General features: G+C 36.8%; 1 protein-coding gene across 31 annotated transcripts in view; it reads right to left on the reverse strand.

The window, feature by feature from the left end:
• The window catches only part of KMT2C (lysine methyltransferase 2C), a 269,708-nt gene that overhangs the window by 187,321 nt on the left and 61,000 nt on the right, over positions 1-21,387 (reverse strand). For 30 of the 31 annotated variants that reach the window (XM_070616944.1, XM_070616935.1, XM_070616929.1 and 27 more), the window contains exon 2: positions 11,302-11,390. In XM_070616944.1, coding sequence (XP_070473045.1) covers positions 11,302-11,390 — 89 coding nt within the window. Of the gene's footprint in view, positions 1-11,301; positions 11,391-16,566; positions 16,647-21,387 lie in introns of those variants that run through there. The other variant, XM_070616949.1, reaches the window with a different exon arrangement.

Consider the following 21,387-nt stretch of genomic DNA (forward strand, 5'->3'; position numbering starts at 1 on the left):
TAAAAATGTATCATTTACAATAGCTCCCCAAGACATGAAATAATTGGTGTAACTCTAACAAAACATGAACAGGATCCATATAATGAAAATTACAAAACACCAATGAAAGAAAGAAATCAAAGAAGCCCCCAAATGGAGAGACTTCTCAAGTTCACAGAATGGAAGACTCAACACAGTAAAGATGCAATTCTCCCCAAAATGACCTGCAGGCTTAAACACCATTTCAATGAAAATGCCAGTAGGATTATTTGTAATTAAAGACAAGCTGATTCTAAAATTTATATGAAAGGGCAAAGGAAAACGAATGGCTAAAACAGCTTCGAAAAAAAATAAAGTTGGGAGACTAACACTTAGAAAAACCTATTTCTACAGAAAAACCTATACATGAATGTTCATAGCTTTTCTGGATAGCCAAAAACTGGGAACCACTCAGCTGTCCTTCAACAGGTGAATGGTTAAACAAATTGTGGTACATCTATACAAAGTAACAGCACTCAGCAATAAATAGAAATAACCTATATTGATACATATAACAATCTGGATAAACCTCCTAGATATTAAACTGAATGAAAGAAGCCAGTTTCAGAAGGTTACATTTTATATGATTTCATTTATACAGCATTCTCAGAGACAAAATTATAGTGAGAGAGAACACATCAGTGGTTGCCAGCGGTTAGGGAGGGGAAGATGTGACTTTAAAGGGATAGCACAAAGGAGTTTTGAGGGTAATGGAAAAAGCAAACAAGGCTAAACAAACAAAAACCTGTTAGGGAGCCAGCCAGGTGGCACAGTGGTTAAGTTCACACACTCTGCTTCAGCAGCCCGGGGTTCGCCAATTCAGATCCTGGGTACAAACCTACACACACCACTCATCAAGCCATGCTGTAGCAGCATCCCACATACAAAACCGTGGAAGAATGGCACAGGTGTTAGTCAGGGACAATCTTCCTCAAGCAAAAAGAGGAAGATTGGCAACAGATGTTAGCTCAGGGCCAACAACAACAACAAAAACTTGTTAGGGCTTTTAGTGACAAGCTTTGCTTCCTGATCTGCTAGACTCTTCCAGAGATAAAGAATGATTAACTATCACCTCTAGACTTAAAGGTGAAACAATATCCATTCAAAATGTCTCCCCATAGAAGTAAGGTACAAACACTTCTGGCTACGTAAAAACTCTAGACAAATAGGCTTAGTCAAGTCTAATGACCCAGGCCGAATTTCTGAAAAGGAGGATGGGGTAGGTATTCAGAGAGACAAGGAGAAGAGGTGATTCTTAGAAAAAGACTTGAGTGATTGAGAGATTGGTCTATACAAAGTGAAAGCCAAGACACAGGCACACACTCAGTTTGAGTATGCCCTTCCTTTGTGAGAAATGAGGTCCCCTGAGCAAGCCTCACATCTAGTATGAATTAAGAGTGCTGGATAAAACTGTTGACGGTATAGGCTGAAGATGTTGTCTAACCTTGTATTAATTAAAATATGGAAGGAAGGATTCAAGCAAATGCTCACCAACTCTTTAGATTGTTGAAAATGGAACTGATGTACCACGGATAATTTGTGAAAAGCTCCCCCCAGTGGGAATTTGAAAAATCTATAGCCTAGAGAAACTAACAAACCAGTCAAAGTTATAATAAAAAAAAGTAAAGTTGGGCAGAGAGTAGCACAGTAGTTCTACCAGGGGCTGGTGATGGGGGAAATGAGGAGATGTTGGTCAAAGGGTATGAAGTTGCAGTTATATAGGACGAATAAGTCTAGAGACCTAATGTACTGGCATGATGACTATAATTAATAATACTATATTGAATACTGGAAATTTGCTAAGAGTGTAGATTTCAGATCACAAGAAAGCGGGAGAAGCTATATTAAATTCAGACACAGCAGATTTCATAGCAAGCAAAGTTATCAGGGATACAGAGGAGCATTACATAATGAGAAAGGAATCAATTCTCCAAGAACTATCCTTAACACATATGCACCTAACAATAGAGTGTCAAAATATATTAGGAAAAACTAATAGAACTACAAGTACAAATATATGAATCCACTACTATATATGAGGATTCATCTATCAGAAATAAACAGATCCAGTAGGCAGACAATCTTAAGGACATAGTTAAAATCAACACCATCAAATAATCAACTGGATATAATAGACCTCTATAGACTACTTGATCCAACAACAGCAGAATGAATACACATTCTTCTTCAGCTCACACGGAATATTCACCAATAGACCACATTCTGTGCCATGAAACGAATTTGAACTAACAGAAATCCTACAATGTCTGCTCTCAGATCACAGTGGAATTAAACTACAAACAGAAAGCTAGCTGGAAAACCCGAGACATCTGGAGGTTAAGCGAAAGAATTCTAAGTAACACATGGGTCAAATAAGAAATTTCAAGAGAAATTTTAAATATTTCGAAGTAAATGATAATGAAAACAATTTATGAAAATCTGCGGGATGCAGTGAAAACAGTGCTTTGAGGGAAATTTATAGCATTGAATGCACATATGAGAAAACAAGAAAGATCTAAAATCAGTCAGCTAAGCTTCCATTTTTGAAACTAGAAAAATAAGAGCAAATTAAATCCAAAGCAAGCAGAAGAAAAGAAATAAAAATTAGAGCAGAAATCAATGAAACTGAAAAGAGAAAATCAAGAGAGAAATATCAACTAAACCAAAAGCTGGCTCTTTGAATCAATAAGCCTCTAGCCAAGTTAACTAACAAAAAAGGAGAGAGGACACAAATTACTAATATCAGAAATTAAAGAAGGAGCATCACTACAGGTCCCATGGACATTAAAAGAATGATAAAGGAATACTATCAACAACTCTCTGCCCACAAATTTGATAGCCTAGATGAAACGGACCAATTCGTTGAAAGACACACTTTGCCAACACCCATCACAAAAAGAAAGGGACGATCTGAATATGCCTATATCTGTAAAAAGAAATTGAACCAATAATTAATAACCTTCTAAACAGAAAGCACCAGCCCATTCGGCTTCACTGGTGAATTCTACCAAACACTTCAGAAACATATTATACTAATTCTCTACAACCTCTTCCGGAAGACAGAAACAGAGGGTACGGTTCCTAACTCATTCTATGAGCTCTGCTTTCTCCTAACACAAAAAACAAAACATTATAAGACAAACAAAGAAACCCTACAAAACTACACACCAATCTCTCTCATGACCATAGATGTAAAAATCCTCAACAAAATATTAGCAAATAAAATCAAAAAATGTATAAAAAGAATTATACAAAACGAATAAGTGAGATTTATCCCAAGTAGGCAAGGCTGGTTCAGCATTTGAAAATAAATTAAAGTAATCCATCACATCAATAGATTAAAAAACAATAATCATATCAATAGATGCAGAAAAAGCACTTGACAAAATCCAACACACATTCATGATAAAAGAATCCTCAGGAAACTAAGAATAGAGGGGAACTTCCTCAACTTGATAGAGTTGCTACAAAAAACCTACAGCCAACATCATATTTAATGGTGAGCAACTAGAAGCTTTCCCATTGAGATGAGGAACAAGGCAAAGATTTCCCCCTCTTACCATTCCTTTTTCAACATCATACTGGAAGTTCTAGCTATTGCAGTAAGACCAGAAAAGGAAATAAAAGGTATACTGAGTAGGAAGAGTGAAATGAAACTATCTTTCTTCACAGATTTCTTGATTATCTATGTAGAAATCCGAAAGAACGGACAAAAACAACTCCTGGAACTAATAAGCAATTATAGCAAGGCTTCAGGATACAAGGTTAATATTCAAAAGTCAATCACTTTCCTATACACCAGCAATGAACAAGTGGAATTTGAAATTTAAAAAAGAAAAAACACCATTTACATTAGCATCCCCACAAAATGAAATACTTAGGTATAATCTAACAAAACATGTATAAGATCTATCTGATGAAAATTACAAAACTGATGAAAGAAATCAAAGAATAACTAAATAAATGGAGAGATATTCCACATTCATGGATTGGAAGACTCCATATTGTCAAGACATCAGTTCTTCCTAATTTGATCTATAGATTCGATGCAATGCTAACCAAAATCCCAGCAAGTTATTTTGTAGATATTGACAAACTAATTCTAAAATTTATAGGAGAAGCAAAAGATCCAGAATAGCCAACACAATATTGAAGGAGAAGAACAAAGTTGGAGAACTGACACTATCTGACTTCAAGACTTACTAAAAAGCTACAGTAATCAAGATTGTATACCTCGGAGATAGTGTGGGTTCACTTCCAGAGCACTGCAGTCAAGTCAGTATCACAATAAAATGAACAAGTCACACAAACTTTTGGCTTTCCCAGTGCATATAAAAGTTACGTTTACACTATACCATAGTCTATTAAGTATACAATAGCATTATGTCTAAAAGAACAATGTATATATCTTAATTTGAAAATCCTTTATTACTAAAAAAATGCAAATGCTGTTAGAAAAATGGCACTGATAGACTTGTTCAACATAGGGTTGTCACAAACCTTCAATTTGTAAAAAATGCAATATCTGCAAAGCACAATAATGTGAAGCACAATAAAACACAGTATGCCTGTATAGTATTGGCAAAGGAACAGACAAGTACATCAACGGAACAGAACAGAGCCTAGAAATAGACCCACATAAATATACGTAACTGATCTCTGAGAAAGCAGCAATGGCAATACAATGGAGAAAAGAGAGTCTTTCCAACAAACAGTGCTAGAATAACTGGACATACACACACACACACACACACACAAATCAATCAAGACACAGACCTTACACCCTTCACAAAAACTAACTCCAAATGAACCACAGACCTAAATGTGAAATGCAAAACTATAAAACTCCTAGAAGATAACAAAGGAGAAAACCTAGGTGACCTTGGGTTTGGCAATGACTTTTTAGATACGAGACCAAAGGCATGATACATGAAAGAAACAACTGATAAACTAGACTTCATTAAAATTAAAAATTTCTGTTCTGTTGGGGCCAGCCCGGTGACACAGCGCTTAAGTGCACACATTCCACTTCGGTGGCCCAGGGTTCCCCGGTTCAGACCCCAGGTGGGACACGGCACCGCGTGGCAAACCATGCTGTGGCAGGTGTCCCACATATAAACTAAAGGAAGATGGACACAGATGTTAGCTCAGGGCCAGTCTTCCTCAGCAAAACAGAGGAGGATTGGCAGCAGTTAGCTCAGGGCTAATCTTCCTCAAAAAAAAAAAAAACATAAATAAAATTTCTGTGCTGTGAAAAACCTTGTCAAGAGGATAAAAAGAGAAGCCTACAGACTGGGAGAAAATATTTGCAAAACATGTATCTGATAAAGGACTTTGATCCAAAATATATAAAGAACTCTTAAAACACAACAATAAGAAAATAAACAACTTAATTAAAAAGCAAGCCAAGCCTTTAACAGACACCTCACCAAAGAAGATAAACAGATGGCAAATAAGCAGGTGAATGATGCTCCAGGGGCTGGCCCCATGGCTGAGTGGTTAAGTTCACACTCCACTTCAGCAACCCGGGGTTTGCTGGCTTGAATCCTGAGCACGGAACTACACACTGCTCATCAAGCCATGCTGTGACGGCATGCCATAAAGATGAACTAGAATGATCTACACCTAGGATACAACTATGTACTGGGGCTTGAGGGAGGGGAAAAGAAAGGAGGGAGATTGGCAACAGATGTTAGCTCAGGGCCAATCTTCCTCACCAAAAAAATAAATAAATAAGAAAGAAAGAAAGATGCTCCACATAACATGTTTATCAGGCAATGTAAATTAAAACAATGAGATACTACTACAATCCAGAACACTGACAACTCCAAATGCTGGTGAGGCTGTGGAGCAATAGGAACTTTCACAGACTGCTGGTAAGAATACAAAATGGTGCAGACAGTTTGGCAGTTTCTTACAAAAGTAAACATGCTCTTACCATATGATCCAGTAATCACATTCCTTGGTATTTACCAGAAGAAGCTGAAAACTTATGTCCACACAAAAACCTGCACACAGATGTTTACAGCAGCTTTATTCATAACTGCCAAAACTTGGAAGCAACCAAGAAGTCCTTCAGCAAGAGAATGGACAAACAAACTGTTGTACATACATACGACAGAATATTATTCAGCAATAAAAGAGAGATGAGCTAGCAAGCCATGAAAAGAAGCTTAAATGCATATTACTGAGTGAAAGGAGCCAGTATGAAAAGGGGACATACTGCATGGGATTCTGAAAAAGGCCAACTACGGAGACAGGAAAAGGAACAATGGTTGCCAGGGGGTAGAGGGGAAGGAGGATGAACAGGTGGAGCCAGCAGATGTTTACTGCAGTGAAACCTACTTTGTATGACACTGTAATGACGGATACATGTCATTATACTTTTGTCCAAACCCACAGAAGGTACATCACCAGGAGTGAGCCCAAAGTTAAATGGATGGACTTATGGTGATAATGATGTGTCAATGTAGTTTCCTCAGTCGTAACAAATGAACCATGCTGGTGAGGGATGTTGATAATTGACAGGCTACACATGCGTGGGGGCAGGAGGTATACGGAAAATATCTGTGCCTTCCACTCCATTTTGCTGTGAACCTATAACTGCTCTAAAAACTAATGTCTATTAAACAGAAATTAAGCTAGAGGTAAACTGAGACTATCAATATGCACTCGTATTTATAAGCACAAGTATACATCCCACCTATGTAATTGCCAGCATATCCCTAAAATGGACTGGCACAGCTAATTCCCAACAGAAACAATATGACACGCATCCCTAGAGCCCAGATTCTTATCTTAAATGCTATTCTCCACTAAAAGAACTGGGAGTCCTCAGAGAACAGGTGATCTCATATCTTGGGGCAGAGAGCATTAAAGACGAGCCTCAACACTACTGCTGCCAAAGAGTAATGAGCTTTGAAATATTCTGAGATGATGTGAAAAAGGACTCAGAAGTTTCCTATTCTTCAAGTAAGAAAAACTTAAATGCCAGAATTTCAGTTTTGTGGTGATACTGCAAGAACAGCAGTAGCTTAGAAAATACAAAAAGGAGGGACCATCCCAGTGGCGTAGTGGTTAAGTTTGCATGCTCCACTTTCAGCTGCCTAGGGTTCGTGGATTTGATTCCCGGGTGTGGACCTACACATTGCTTATCAAGCCATACTGTGGAGGCATCCCACACACAAAATAGAGGAAGACTGGCACGGATGTTAGCTCAGGGCCAATCTTCCTCAAGGAAAAAGAGGAAGATTGGCAACAGACGTTAGCTCAGGGCCAATCTTCCTCACCAAAAGAAAATATAAAAAGGAAACTATAAGAACATAAACACTGCTTCAATTAGTGAATTGATGCCTACTAGGTGCCTGGAAGTATTCTAGGCACAAGGAATGAATCAATGAACAAGATAAATCCCTGACCTCATGAAGCTTACATTCTAAAGCAGAAGGCACACAATAAACAAATACATAATGTAATGTCCTATTTGTTAAATACTAACAGAGGAAGTAAAGCAGAAGGAGAGAGTGACAAGTGTTGCTTTTTGGGCAGGTTAGTCAAGAAAGGCCTCTGAGGAGAGAGCAACCAGAGATTTGACTGAAGTAAGGTGAATAAGCTATATGACTAACTGCGAGAAAGGTGTTCCAAGCAAAGATGACAGAAAGTGTAAATGCCTGAGAAACGAACACAGTTATGAACTCTGGGAATAGCAGGGAGGTCGTATGGGTGGAGCCCAGTGGAGGGAGCAGGAGGAGACAGGACGGACAGAAGATGTGGCTGGACAGGTACCCAAGGTCAGATTAGTAGTCATGGTATGGACTTCGGATTGCATTTTAAGTATCACCGGAGGCTGTGGATGATTGACAGAAGTGAGGTAAAAGACTCTTCCTTTGGGTCTGAAAAGACCACGCTGGCTACTATGGAGAATAAGACTAGAATGGGGCAGGAGTAAAAGCAGGGGCACCAGTTAGGAGGCTCTTGCAGCAGTCCACCCAAGGACGAAGGAGGCAAGTTCTGGAGTGACAGCAGTGGAGGAGATGAAAAGGGATTGAACTGAGCATATACTATGAGGGTAAAGGCCAAAGCATTTTCTAATGGGCTCCATATTTTTAGCCAAAACAATACATGATGTCATTTACTGAGGTGGGAACACTGGAAGCGGAGAAAGTTTCAGGATAACAATAAACAGCTCCATAGAAAACACATTACGTTTGAGATCCCCTTTAGACATCTGAGAGGAGTTGTTATTAAGGAAGCTGGAGATACAGGTTGTGTTCAAAGCAAGAAAAGAGCTGGCAATATAAATTTTTAGAGTCACCAGCACATAGATAATATTCAAAGCAATTAAACTGAATGAGACTACCTAATGTGTGAGAAGATGAGCAAAAGAGAATGGAGAGAAACCAGTGAGGTGAGAAGAAAACCAAGAGAATATGGTGTCCTAAAAGTCCAGCAAAAAGAAGAGTTTCACAGGGGTCGGCCCCAGGGCTAAATGATTAAAGTTCTGCGCTCCACTTTGGCAGCCTGGGTTCACGGGTTTGGATCTGGGGCATGGACCTACTCCACTTATCGGCCATGCTGTGGAGGCATCCTACATACGAAATAGAGGAGGACTGGCAGAGACGTTAGCTCAGGGTTAATCTTCCTCAAGCAAAGGAGGAGGAAAATTGGCAATGGATCCTGGCTCAGGGTGAATCTTCCTTACCATAAAAAAAAAGGAAAAAAAAAAAGAGTTTCACTCTTGAAAGTGGTTAGCTCTATGAAATGATATGGGATAGTTAACGTGGACAAAGAATAAAAGCTGGTTTTGGTAATATACGATTATGGATGACATGACAAGAACAATTTCAGTACAGCAGGAGGAAGAAAGCTTGATTAAAGTAGGTTCATGGAAAAAGTGGTCAAAAATAACTACCGACAATGAGCGTGGACAACTCTTTCAAGGATTTTTGCTCTAAGATGAGCACAGAAGCAATACAGTAGCTGAAAGGGGATGTCAGATCAAGAGTTCTTTGTGCATAAGAAGGGTGGTGCTGCAGCACGTTCAATGCTAATGGAAATGATTCCCTGAAAGAGGAAATTCATGACGCAGGAAACCAAGGAAAACTGAAGGCACGAAGTCCACAATACAGCCATGCATCACCTAATGACAGGGATACATTCTGAGAAATGCACTGTCAGGGAATTTCATCATTGTGCAAACAGCAGAGCGTGCACTTGCACAAACCTGGATGGTTTAGCCTACTATACACCTGGGCTATATGGTACTCTCCTTAGAGGACCGCCATCATACATGCAGCCCATCACTGACCGAAATGTCGTCATGCTGCACACGACTGCGGATGAAAGGGGGCAGAATCCAGGACACGAGCAGAAGTGCTGCCCTTAGATAACCACAGAGACTTTTCATCCCATTTTAACAGTAGGGAAGGTAGGATATATGGGCAGAGATGCAAGCAGGCAAGAAGATTTGATGGTGGGTGAACGTGGAATTTCTTTCCTGCTTGCTTCTATTTTTTCTTTTTTCACTGAAAGCAAGATCATCAACTAAAGAATGAAAAATGGGAGGTGTCTGAAGTTTGCCGAGAGAAGAGAAGGTGGTAAAAGAGAAATCAGTCAGCGAGTTGATGTTTTTCAGCTGCTAAAATGCAGACTTTGGCTTTTGATATGAAAACAAAACAGTGGGAGGAAGGCAGAGGAAGTTCAGGGTGTCTAAGAGAATGACTGCAATGACAGGTCGTATAATTTGAGCTGGAAAAGGACAGTGACAAACCTCATCAGTCAGATCACTGGAATGGAGGATGGGATATGGTTGAAGAATTACTGTGGTGTAGATATTAGCAGAAAGTGAGCTGGGAAAAGAAAAGGTAGTAGTCAGAGGGTAGGATAGTTGAAACTGAGATGTTGGAAGTGAAAAAGCAATTGTCCTAGTAAGTGATACAATGACAAAGGTTAAATCATGAGCATAAGAATGAATGGCTGAAGTGGGCTGGGGAATAAGATTTTTGAGGAAATCAAGGAGGCAAGAGGTCTGGCTATTGAATAGACTATTAAAATTGACAATGGGAGAAGCAGAGGACAACAGAAAGGCAGGGGCTGAATCTTAGAGAATGAGGGAGAGTACTCAAGAAGACAGCTGCTAAGTGCAACAAAAAGGGACCTGTGGTACGGTCTGAGGACACTGGTCAGTCTGAGGACACTGGTCGGTCTGAGGACACTGGTCGAAAGGAACTTGTAAATAATCACTAAGTTGAAAAACGTCACTTGAAACTTGAAAGGCTTTTTACTAGGAAGTAACAGTATACACTTCAGAAAAAACTTAAATGAAGGAAAAACATCACATCAAAAAGAACTAGTGGGGAACTTATATATAAATTCAAGTTCAAAGTGATGTGGTAAAGAATGTGCACCAAAGGGCGAAATGTAGAATTCTGAACTTCCAAGCTACACTCTTGTCATTCTAGCTACCTAGATCCTGTTGGAAAGAGGAGTGAGAATTGTAGACATTTGAAGGCTTTCTAAGAATCATAGCTGTATAACAGCAAAACATTTAACAATCAAAAATATTTTATGGAAAATTATATTTTGAAAGATATGGCAATTTCTAACTCTTCTCTAAAAACTATATGACATTCGGTAAGCATGAAGAACACATTCAACTTCAGAGAAAAGTTCTATCACTATGACTAAACTCTATCCAACAGCTGTTAAAAATATTGCCAATGAGAGACCATCTCATATAGATATGCTCTGAATATAAGATGAAACCTACTTCCTTTGATAAATTATTAAATCACTAACTTTATGGAAATTTTGGAAACTACTTTGGGCAACCTACTCTATCTTCCCTTTGGAGGTGCCAAATACACATTAGCTTATTTAAGGCACCTAAAAGTCCAGGAGACCAGAAAGTATTTGGTCTGGTTTAACCCAGCATTTCACAATATTATTCACTAATGGGACATATTTTTTACCTCACACACACGCTAACACAATAAGCCTTAAACAAACACTACATGGTGTGTAAGCCAGAAATATACCATGAGCTATCATACTAACGGCCTGGAATTACTATCCATTCCAGTTTTAATTTTAACAAAACGTTTCTCCACAGACATTAAATAATTTATACTATATCTGGGCTTTAGGGAGGAAAAAAGAACTCTGTTTTTTCATTTTGTCATTACTTAAACTATTTCAATAGATGGAAATTTTAGAACTCAGTATATAGACAAATGCTAACTGAGAAAATTATTATGTATTAAAATTTTTTTGAAGTGTTGATACCTGTTTCCACAATATTTTCTGTTTCTGCTGTCTCCAGCCCATCCATGCTGTCCTCATCTTCAACTGTAGATTTTCCTCTACTTCGAGGCCTACAGACAAAGAAATAAACACATATATTTAAATGTTAAATTTTAAGGCTTAGAATTATATTCAACACAAAGCACAAGTTAAAGGTATACAGAACAAAATAATTTAGGCCATTTTTCCTACATTTTACCATATCAAATAGTAAATATCACAATTCATAATCATTTTTCCCTCAAATCCAGCCCTTCCTTACACGTAAATGTGAGGACAGGCCCACATTAACATATCTGTGTCATCATAACTCACTTCTTTAAGTACTCTTCATTTTAGGCTTTGTCCCTCTTTTAGCTGACCTTGAGATGACTCCCTCTGTCAAGAGTAGTGGTTTTTCCATCTAACGGGGTTTTTCAAAGTGTACACATCAGGTTATACCACTGTATCTAAGGAAATTGAGGAGCGATAGGAGTGATGCCCAGATGTATGTATTTTTAAGATGCTTACACAGGTGAAAGTGATGCACACCCCTCAGATCACGCAAAAAGGAATTCTAAATATTAAACATGATCTAGTCATACCCACCTTACAAGTGTAATGAAATTTACTTTACAAACACTTCAGTAAAATAAAATAAACATAAGAATCATAGAAAAGTGAGATTCTTTAACCCAAGGCAGTTACAAAGAACAAAACTAATGCCTTTAAATTTTTGAAGCCTCATAAATAAGGGACAGAAATGAGTCAACAAAAAGAAATTAAAAACATATAAAATAATAAAAAACAAGACATTATATATTTTAAAAACTTAGAAATTGAAAAAGCAATATTCAGATAATTTCAGAGCTTTAAATTATTTCATTACTTGAAAGGATACAAATGAACTCAGTATTTAGTTGAAAAACACTGAAAGAACAGAAAATAAGAAACAAAGGCTTAACAATATAAAAAATTAGGCAAAAAGCTGTTTTAAACATTAGAAAATCCATTTAAATCACATTTTTTAAAGTATATTAATCAATCAAAACCAATAAAGGAGACATAAGAATTTTTAGTTAAAGTGGTTAAAGTCCAAATGTTTTTATAGGTGAACAACTGCAAACTGTCAATAAGTCATCTCTACCCCTTAAAACATTAAAAAGAAACATTTGAACCAAAATTCTAACAAATACATCCAAAAAATTATGGATGAAAAAAATCCAGGGGCTGGCCTGGTGGCACAGGGGTAAACTTCGCACGTTCCACTTCGGCAGCCTGCGGTTCGCCAGTTCGGATACCAGGTACGGACATGGTAGTGCTCGGCACGCCATGCTGTGGTAGGCGTCCCACATATAAAGTAGAGGAAGATGGGCACTGATGTTAGCTCAGGGCCAGTCTTCCTCAGCAAAAAGAGGAGGATTGGCAGCAGTTAGCTCAGGGCTAATCTTCCTCAAACAAAAAAAAAAAAACCACTAAACTAAATATTAGTAAATATAATCAGAATGCAGGTATGATTTAATATCAGAAATTTGTCAATATAACATACACATCAGTCAAAATAGTACCATTTCCAACTTCAGGGGGTCGGGGGGAAGCAGAACTAAATAAGAGAAGACGAAGCCCTGGGGAAAGGGTGATCAGGACTAAAGCATTCTAAGGTTGATTTTATTGTTCATGGACAAAGAGAGAGAATTATTATGTTTAGAATTTAAGTCAAGTAGTTATGTTTAAATTTAAAAGAAAATTTTAAAATAATCAAAGGGAAAAGAAAGGATGAGAAAAGTTTGACCAAATCAACAGCAGGCAGTAAAGGACAGAATTAAATACATGGTAAATAGAATATAAGATAAAAAATAAATACAAATATGAGTTTTCACAGTAAATATAAATGGCTTAAACTTGGCCATCATTATTTAATGATAAAAAGACTAATTCACCAGGATAACATAAGTCAACAGAACTTCAGATTACATAAAGCAAACATTTAGAGAACAACAAACACAAAATGAGAGATTCACAATCATTATGGGAGATTTTAACATACCACTCTCAGAAACTAAGAGATAAAAAACTGTAGTTAAAAGCATTTTAAGCAAGTACGTGGAGAACATATTTAACAAGCTTCTTTAGATGACTCAGTCAAGCCTCCTGTGCGCTCTGTTAAACTACAGGATTCAGAGGTAAACAAAACAAAATCCCTGCCTTTAGGAAAATACATCCTAATGAGAAGAAATATTTGTTACTCTTGTAAACAAATAAAAACACACATAACATGAAGAAAATACTAAGGAAAGAAAATAAAGCAAAGAATGAAGGACTAGGTACCATTTTAAATAAGAGATTTATAAAATAAACTTTATAAAATAAAATTTTATATGAGTAGGAGACACTTCAATAGAGACCTGAAGTATTCTTATCATATTCTCATTACTGAAGAAACTGCAAGCTTAGCTGGGCTTTGTCACTTAATTTTCCAAACTAATGTCTACCCTATTTTAAGTTTCTCTCTCCACTATCCTGACCATGACTAAGTTATCATTTTTTGGCACAACTGGCTTTATTTCAAACTTGTTTTATCTATTTTATAGATATATCAATATCAATATCTCAATCTATTGGTTGTCTGCATTATGGTACTTATCCCTTACAAAGAAATTTTTAATTTTTGCTTTGCTTTTTTCTTTCCTTCTTATTTCTCCTATTCTTGGTTTTGGTACCAATAAGACATGGTTTTTACATTCACCAATCCATCAGAATTCCTTTCCTGGGGTCGGCCCCGTGGCTGAGTAGTTAAGTTCGCACACTCTGCGGTGTAACCCCAGGGTTTTGCTGGTTCGGATTCTGCGTACGGACCTAGAACCACTCATCAAGCCACGCAGGGGCAGCATCCCACACAGCAGAGCCAGAAGGACCTACAACTAGAATATACAACTATGTACTAAAGGGCTTTGGGAAGAAGAAGAAAAAGATAATAAAAAGATTGGCAACAGATGTTAGGTCAGGTGCCAATCTTGTTTTTAAAAAGAAGAGAGAGAACATACAGAATTCTTTTCCTTCTGGTCAATGAACCAACTTACCAACATCATGTCATTTTCAAATTTCCCACATTTCATCACATCTTTTTATTGCTGCTCACAGGCTTCTGGTAGTGATTGTTATGACTAATCAAACACTGAATTTGTTTTCTCTGAATGTAAAAGATAATGGTCATACTTGTCAAACGGACATCAGTTGCCAATTTCCATATTTAAATGGAAAAACGGATGCATACATTTTATATTTCCATTCTTCATTCAGATATTCCTAGTTTTGGTTTTCAATAGAACTTTGAAGTCTAATTATAAATGACAACATAAAGATTATTTAATCTTTCCTTGGTTTTCCTTATTTTCTCTTTTTCCTTTGTATCTCTTAACCTTTTCATTTTAGTTTTCTTGGATTCAATTTGTTGCAAAGAAATTTGAAGTAAAATAATACCACTAACTTTACTTGAGAAAATTTTCCACCAAACATTCAATGTTCCATATTAATCTTATAAGTTAAAACTAATTTGAGTTCCTAAAATAACAGAAGACATCTACTTAAAGCCACATGGGAGTAAGGGGGTTCAAAATTACCTTCCAGCCATAAACAACTAGAAAAACAGACAAAATATAAGAAACCACCATTATCAGACATTGGTCAAAAGGTAGGCACAGGACTGTAATCCCTGAACAAAAGGAAACAAACAAGGTGAACCCTACCATCACAAAGGCTTCTTGCATGGAGTTAATCTACAACTGTAGCACAGAGAGGGGGAACTCAGAGACTGGCAATTGTGCTGAAAGAAGGAGACAGAAATTATCAGCTCAGGAGGCTAAAGGAGGCTAGAAACCGTGGGACAGAACACAAGAGGAAGGAACTGTGCAGGAAAGAGTTCCAGAAATCTGCATAAGAGTAACCTCAAGTTTTTATCTGACTATCAACCCTTATAATTGTGGTGTAAAACCCATCAGGCTGAACAAGTACAGCTTCCAAGGAAAGAACAATTACAGAAGAGTTGCAATATGAACAAATTCCAGAGCTTACAGTGAGCCAAGAATCAAACATGTTCCCTCCAGACACAGTGCCAAGCCCTCCTTGACAACATAACACACTCAACAGAGCCCAGAGTAGAACATACCTTTAAGAATGGGGCTAAATGAAGCCTAGAACAAATAAGACTCTAGACCATCTCTAAAAGACCTAACGAGTAATCTCAACAGAATGAAATGATCCACAACTAATTTAACTGCTGGGAAAATAAAGTTCAACACTTGTTAAAGCATTACAACAAAACTCAGCTCTCAGGAAAAACAAAAAAATTCACATGTGGCATCCAATAAAAATTTACAAGGAATACAAAGAAGCAAGAAAACGTGAGTCATAACTAGAAGAAAAATCAAAGAATAGAAACAGAGATAACAGAAGTGACAGGCACGGCCATTAAACCAACTTTTATCAAGATGCCTCACATGCTCAAGAATGTAACCGAAAACAAATGAGAGGAGAGAAATTGAAGATATTAGAAAAATAAAATGAAATTCATAGAGGTAACAGTAAAAGATGATATCAAATGAAAATATGACTTTGAAAGATTAACATCTGATTAGAAATAGCAAAAGAAAAAATGACTGACCTTAAAGACATTGCAAAAAAAAAAAAATCTATCCAAAAGAAAGGACAAGACAAAAAAAGACAAATCCAGCTGCAGTGCCCTGTGGGACAAGAGCACCCAGTCTAACACACATGAGGTCTGAGTTGAAGGGAAGGGAACAGAAAAAACATTTAGTGAAATAATAGCTGTAAATCTTGCAAACTGTATAATTATAAACCCACAGATCCAAGAAGCCCAACAAAATGCCAAACACACACACCACAACCTCACATCAACAAAATGCCAAACACACACCACAACCTCACATCAACAAAATGCCAAACACACACACCACAACCTCACATCAACAAGGCACTTGAGAGTCAATTTGCTGACAGAGTAATAAAAAGAACATCTTAAAAGCAGCCAAAGAGAAGACATATTACTTAAGAGGAACAAAAGATAAGAATGACTACAAGCTTCTTCTGAAACTTTGTGAGCCAGAGGACAGTCAAACAACATATTTAAAGTGCTTGGAGAAAATTAAAGAAATCTGTCAACTATGAACAAAACATGCAGCCAAAAGCATCCTTGGAAAACAAGATTAACCTAAAAACTTTTTCAAACAAACATGCTGAACAAATTCTCACCAACAAATCTCCATTACAAGATACGTTAAGAAAATTCTTCAGACAAAAGGAAAATGATATTCAATAAAAATCTGGATCATAATTCCTGCAAGGAAAGGAAAAAAGAGTGATACAAGTGATAATACGTAAGTAAATATAAAAGATATTTTTTCTCCTTTTTAATCTCTTTAAAAGTTAACTCACGGGGGCCAGCCCCATGGCTGAGTGGTTAAGTTCGCATGCTCTGCTTCGGTGGCCCAGGGTTTCACTGGTTCGGATCCTGGGCGTGGACATGGCACTGCTCATGAGGCCATGCTGAGGCGGCGTCCCATATGCCACAACTAGAAGGACCCACAACTGAAAATAGACAACTATGTACTGGGGGCCTTGGGAGAAAAAGGAAAAATAAAACAAAATATCTTTACAAAAAAAAGTTAACTCACTGTTTAAAGAAAAACTAATAATTTATTGTGGAGTTCATAATAAATATAAAATTAAAATAGTTCAAAACACAGTCAGTCAAAGTGAAAGTATAGTGATGTACAGGTTTTATATTACCTCCAAAGTGATAAAATGTTACTTGAAGGTAGACTCTGATGAGTTAACAATTCACAATGTAAACCCTAGAGCAACTCCTTCATAAACACACACACAAAACAATCTATAGCTTATGCGTCAAGTGGCAATAAAACAGAATCCTAAAAAATATTTCAAGTAACCAAAAAAAAAAAGACAGAAAAGACAAAGGAACAAAGGAGAACAAATGGGACAGAGAAGGAACAAATACAAAACAAAGAGCAAGAAGACAGATTTAAACCCATCCACATCAATAATTATGTTAAGTGCAAATGGTCTAAACACTACGATTAAAAGGCAGAGATTAACAGATCAAATTTAAAAAGCAAGACCCAACTATATGCCATCTATGACATACACACTAATAAAGAACAAAGAGACACAAAGACACAACATGACAAGAGTAATCAAAAGAAAGCTTCAGAAACTATATTATTAAACAAAATAGACTTCAAACAAGGAATATTATAAGATCTAAAGATGGACATTTCATAATGATAAAAGTGTCAATTCATCAAAGAGACAATAATCCTAAATACGTATGCACTCAATAGCAAAGCTTCAAAATACATGATAATTGAAAGGAGAAATTTTTAAACCCACAATTACACTTGGATATGACATCACTCTGCTCAATAACTGACATAGGTAGACACAAAATTCAATAGCGACACAGCAGACTTAAGACTACTAACAACCAAGTAGACCTAACTGACAGAGAACACCCCACCTAATGACAACAGAATACCTATTCTTTTCCCGCACACAATCCCCAGAGAAGACCATACTGTAGGCCTTAAAACAAAGTTCAACAAATTTTAAAAGAGTGAAATCATACAGAATATGTTCTCTGGCCATAATGGAATTAAACTGGAAACAAACAAACGAAAAAGATATAAGCAATATACTCCACTATTTGGTTAAAAAAAAGAAAAAAAAAACCCACAGTTCTAAATAACCCATTAGTCAATAAAGCAATGACAAGGAAATTAGAAAACAGCTTAACTAAATGAAAATGAAAATGAAAACAGAGCATTTCAAAATTTGTAAAATTCAAGTAAGCAGTGAATAAAGGGAAATTTAAGTAGATATATCAGAAAATAAGGGGGCTGGCCTGGTGGTGTAGTAAAGTTTGAGTGCTCCACTTTAGCAGCCCGGGGTTCGCCGATTTGGATCCCGAGCGCAGACCTATGTACCACTTATCAAGCCATGCTGTGGCAGGCACCCTACATATAAAGTAGAGGAAGATGGGTACAGATGTTAGCTCAGGGCCAAGCTTCCTCAAAAGGAAAATAATAATAACAGAGAATTTTTTAGTGAATGAAACTAAAAGATGGTTCTTTGAAAAACATTAAAATAGATGAGTCTCGAGCAAAAGTATAATCAAGAGAAAAAAAACACAAACTACCAATAGAAAAACTGAAAGTTCATCACTAGAGAGACTGTATAAATTAAAGGACAAAGAAAAAATATTACAAATAACTTTGCCAATAAATCAACAACTCAGACGAAATGAACAAAATCCTTAGAAGTCACAAATTACCAAAAGTGACTCAAGACTAGAAACAGAAAATGTGAATAGCCAAAAGTCTACTTAAAAAATTGAATTTGTAAGTATAAACCTTCCCAAAGAAAACCCCAGCCCCAGATAACTTTATTGATGAATTCTATCAAACTTTTAAGAAATAATACTAACCCTGCACTATCTTTAGGAAACAATGGAGGAACACTTACCAACTCATTCTATGAGGGCAACATTACGTTGACAGCAAAATCAAAGACATTATATAAAATCAATATCCATCATAAACATTGACCCACTCTGCAGAAGTAAAAGAGGAACACTCCACCACTCATTTTTTGCAGATACAATTGTCATCCCAAACCAAAAAATCGATAATGAAAGGAAATAAAATTACAGCCTGTTTTTCACTTTAAAAAAAAAACATAAAAAATCTCAAACAAAAGATTATCAAGGGGTGCCAGTTCTGGATGACATGGGGGAATTATGCCAAACTTTTTCTCTCACTGAATGCAAGTATAAAACATAGTAATAATGCATAAAACAACTATTTGAGTTTCCTTAAAAATATCTAAAAGCACATTGGTCAGGAACAGACACTAAAATTCAAAGTACTGCCAAAGTGTCACTAAATTTACTATTTTTTACCTCTCCAGGATCCCCTGGCCTGAACTCAGAGCAGTCTGAAACCCAGCAGTGCTGAGGTCCTGAAAGAGCGCTCACCTGAGCTAGCCTGCAACGTACCCATGGGTAGATCTGATCCTAATTAGTGTAACAAGGACTTTGAGAACTGAGCTAACAGACTTCTGGCCCAGTCCCACACTGACCACTTAATCCTACACATAGCACAGACAGAAAGAGCACTGCAGGGGCTTTGAAAACTAAACTGACCTTACCATATCCCACAAAAGACGGGCTGAAACCTATAGCTTGTACCTATCTAGGCCAAGTGCCTGCTGAATCAAAAACATCAACATTCTCCAGGCGGTGTTTTTAAAACCCAGTCTCATCATTTTCAAAATGTTTAGGAAATAATCCAGAATTACTTGGGACACAAAGAACCACAAAAATATCAAATCACATGAAAAAATACAACGAACAAAAAGCCAGTGTAACACAGAGGTTGGAATTATCTGATGAGCACATTAAGGCAACTATTATAAAATGATCAAATGAGCAATTTTGAACACTTTTAAAACAAAATTTAAAACAGAAGGTGTCAACAAATAGAGGATATAGAGAAGAACCAAGCAGAAATTTTAGAAATAAAAATTACAAAAACTAAAACTCAGTAAAAACAAATACTAAATGGTAAGCCTAAATCAAAACAGATGAATTACATTAGACGTAAGTGGTCTAAACACCCCAGTTAAAATACAGAGATTGTCAGAAGTGAGTAAGAAAACATGACCCAACTATATGCTGCCCATATGAAACTCAATGCGAATATAATGACAGTTAAGGAAACAGCTATATGATACAACACTAATCAAAGTTAAGCTGGAATGCCTATGCTAATATCATACAAAGCAGACTTCAAAACAAAAAAAAATTACCAGGGATAAAGAGGGACAGGACATATTGATAAAAGGGTCAATTCACCAACAACACATAATTCTAATTATAAATGTGTGTGCACGTAACAACAAAACTTCAAAATACATGAAGCTGAAAAACACTCAAGTACATTATTCTCACTGAATCCTCTTAACTATCCCACTGAAGTAGGTATTATTGTTCCCATTTTACAGATAAGGAAATTGTAATTCAGAAAGGTTAAATAAGTTACCCACAGTCACTTAATTGGCCGGAGCTAAAAATCACATTGAGGGCAACATACTGGGGAGAATATCCATGAACTCCCCCTGCTAAGGTCTGTAAAACTACTGATTCCTCCTAAATTTCAATTAAAAAAACATTTTTTGGAGGTGGGTGAGCTAGCTATCTAGAGCAGTGTGTATGTTTGCTACCAAAAACCATAATTTTAGTCAGAACCTCACTACTCAGCCCCTCACATATCAAAGTGGGCAAGAGAAAGAATCTTGTAAGCTCAGAGTTCATCTCTCCTCTAAGCATCTCAGAATTTCACTCCACTGGCCTGGGACACAATAAGCTGCATACTCTCAAAAGACAAGAGGCTGAAAGCAGGAACTCAAACAGAAGTATTTGTACACCCATGTTTACAGCAGCAGTATTTAGAATAAACAAGAGGTGGAAGCAACCCAACAGTCCACTGACAGATGAATGGATAAATGAAATGTGGTATATACATGCAACCAATACTATGCAGCCTTAAAAAGGAAGGATTCTGATCCATGTTACAATATGGATGAAGCTTGAAGACGTTATGCTAAGTGAAATACACCAGTCACAAAAAGACAAACACTACGATTTTACTTAAATGAGGTGTCCAGAGTAGTCAAATTCATAGAGGCAGAAAATAGAATGGTGGCTGCCAGGGACTGAGGGGAGGGCAGAAATGGACAGTTACTGTTTAATGGATATAAAGTTTCAGTTTGGGGAAGATAAAAAAATTTGTGGAGATGGAAGGTAGTGGTGGCTATACAACAATGGGAATGCAGTTATGCCACTGAACTGTACACCTAAAAAATAGTTAAAATAGTAAGTTTTATGTTACATATACTTTACCACTTTTTTTAATCAATGAAACCAAAATCTGACTCTTTGAAAATATTGATAAAATTGATAAACTTTTAGCAAAACTGACAAGAGAAGACACGAAC

The sequence above is a fragment of the Equus przewalskii genome, chromosome 4 (assembly GCF_037783145.1).
Source record: "Equus przewalskii isolate Varuska chromosome 4, EquPr2, whole genome shotgun sequence".
Classification (NCBI taxonomy): Eukaryota; Metazoa; Chordata; class Mammalia; order Perissodactyla; family Equidae; genus Equus; species Equus przewalskii.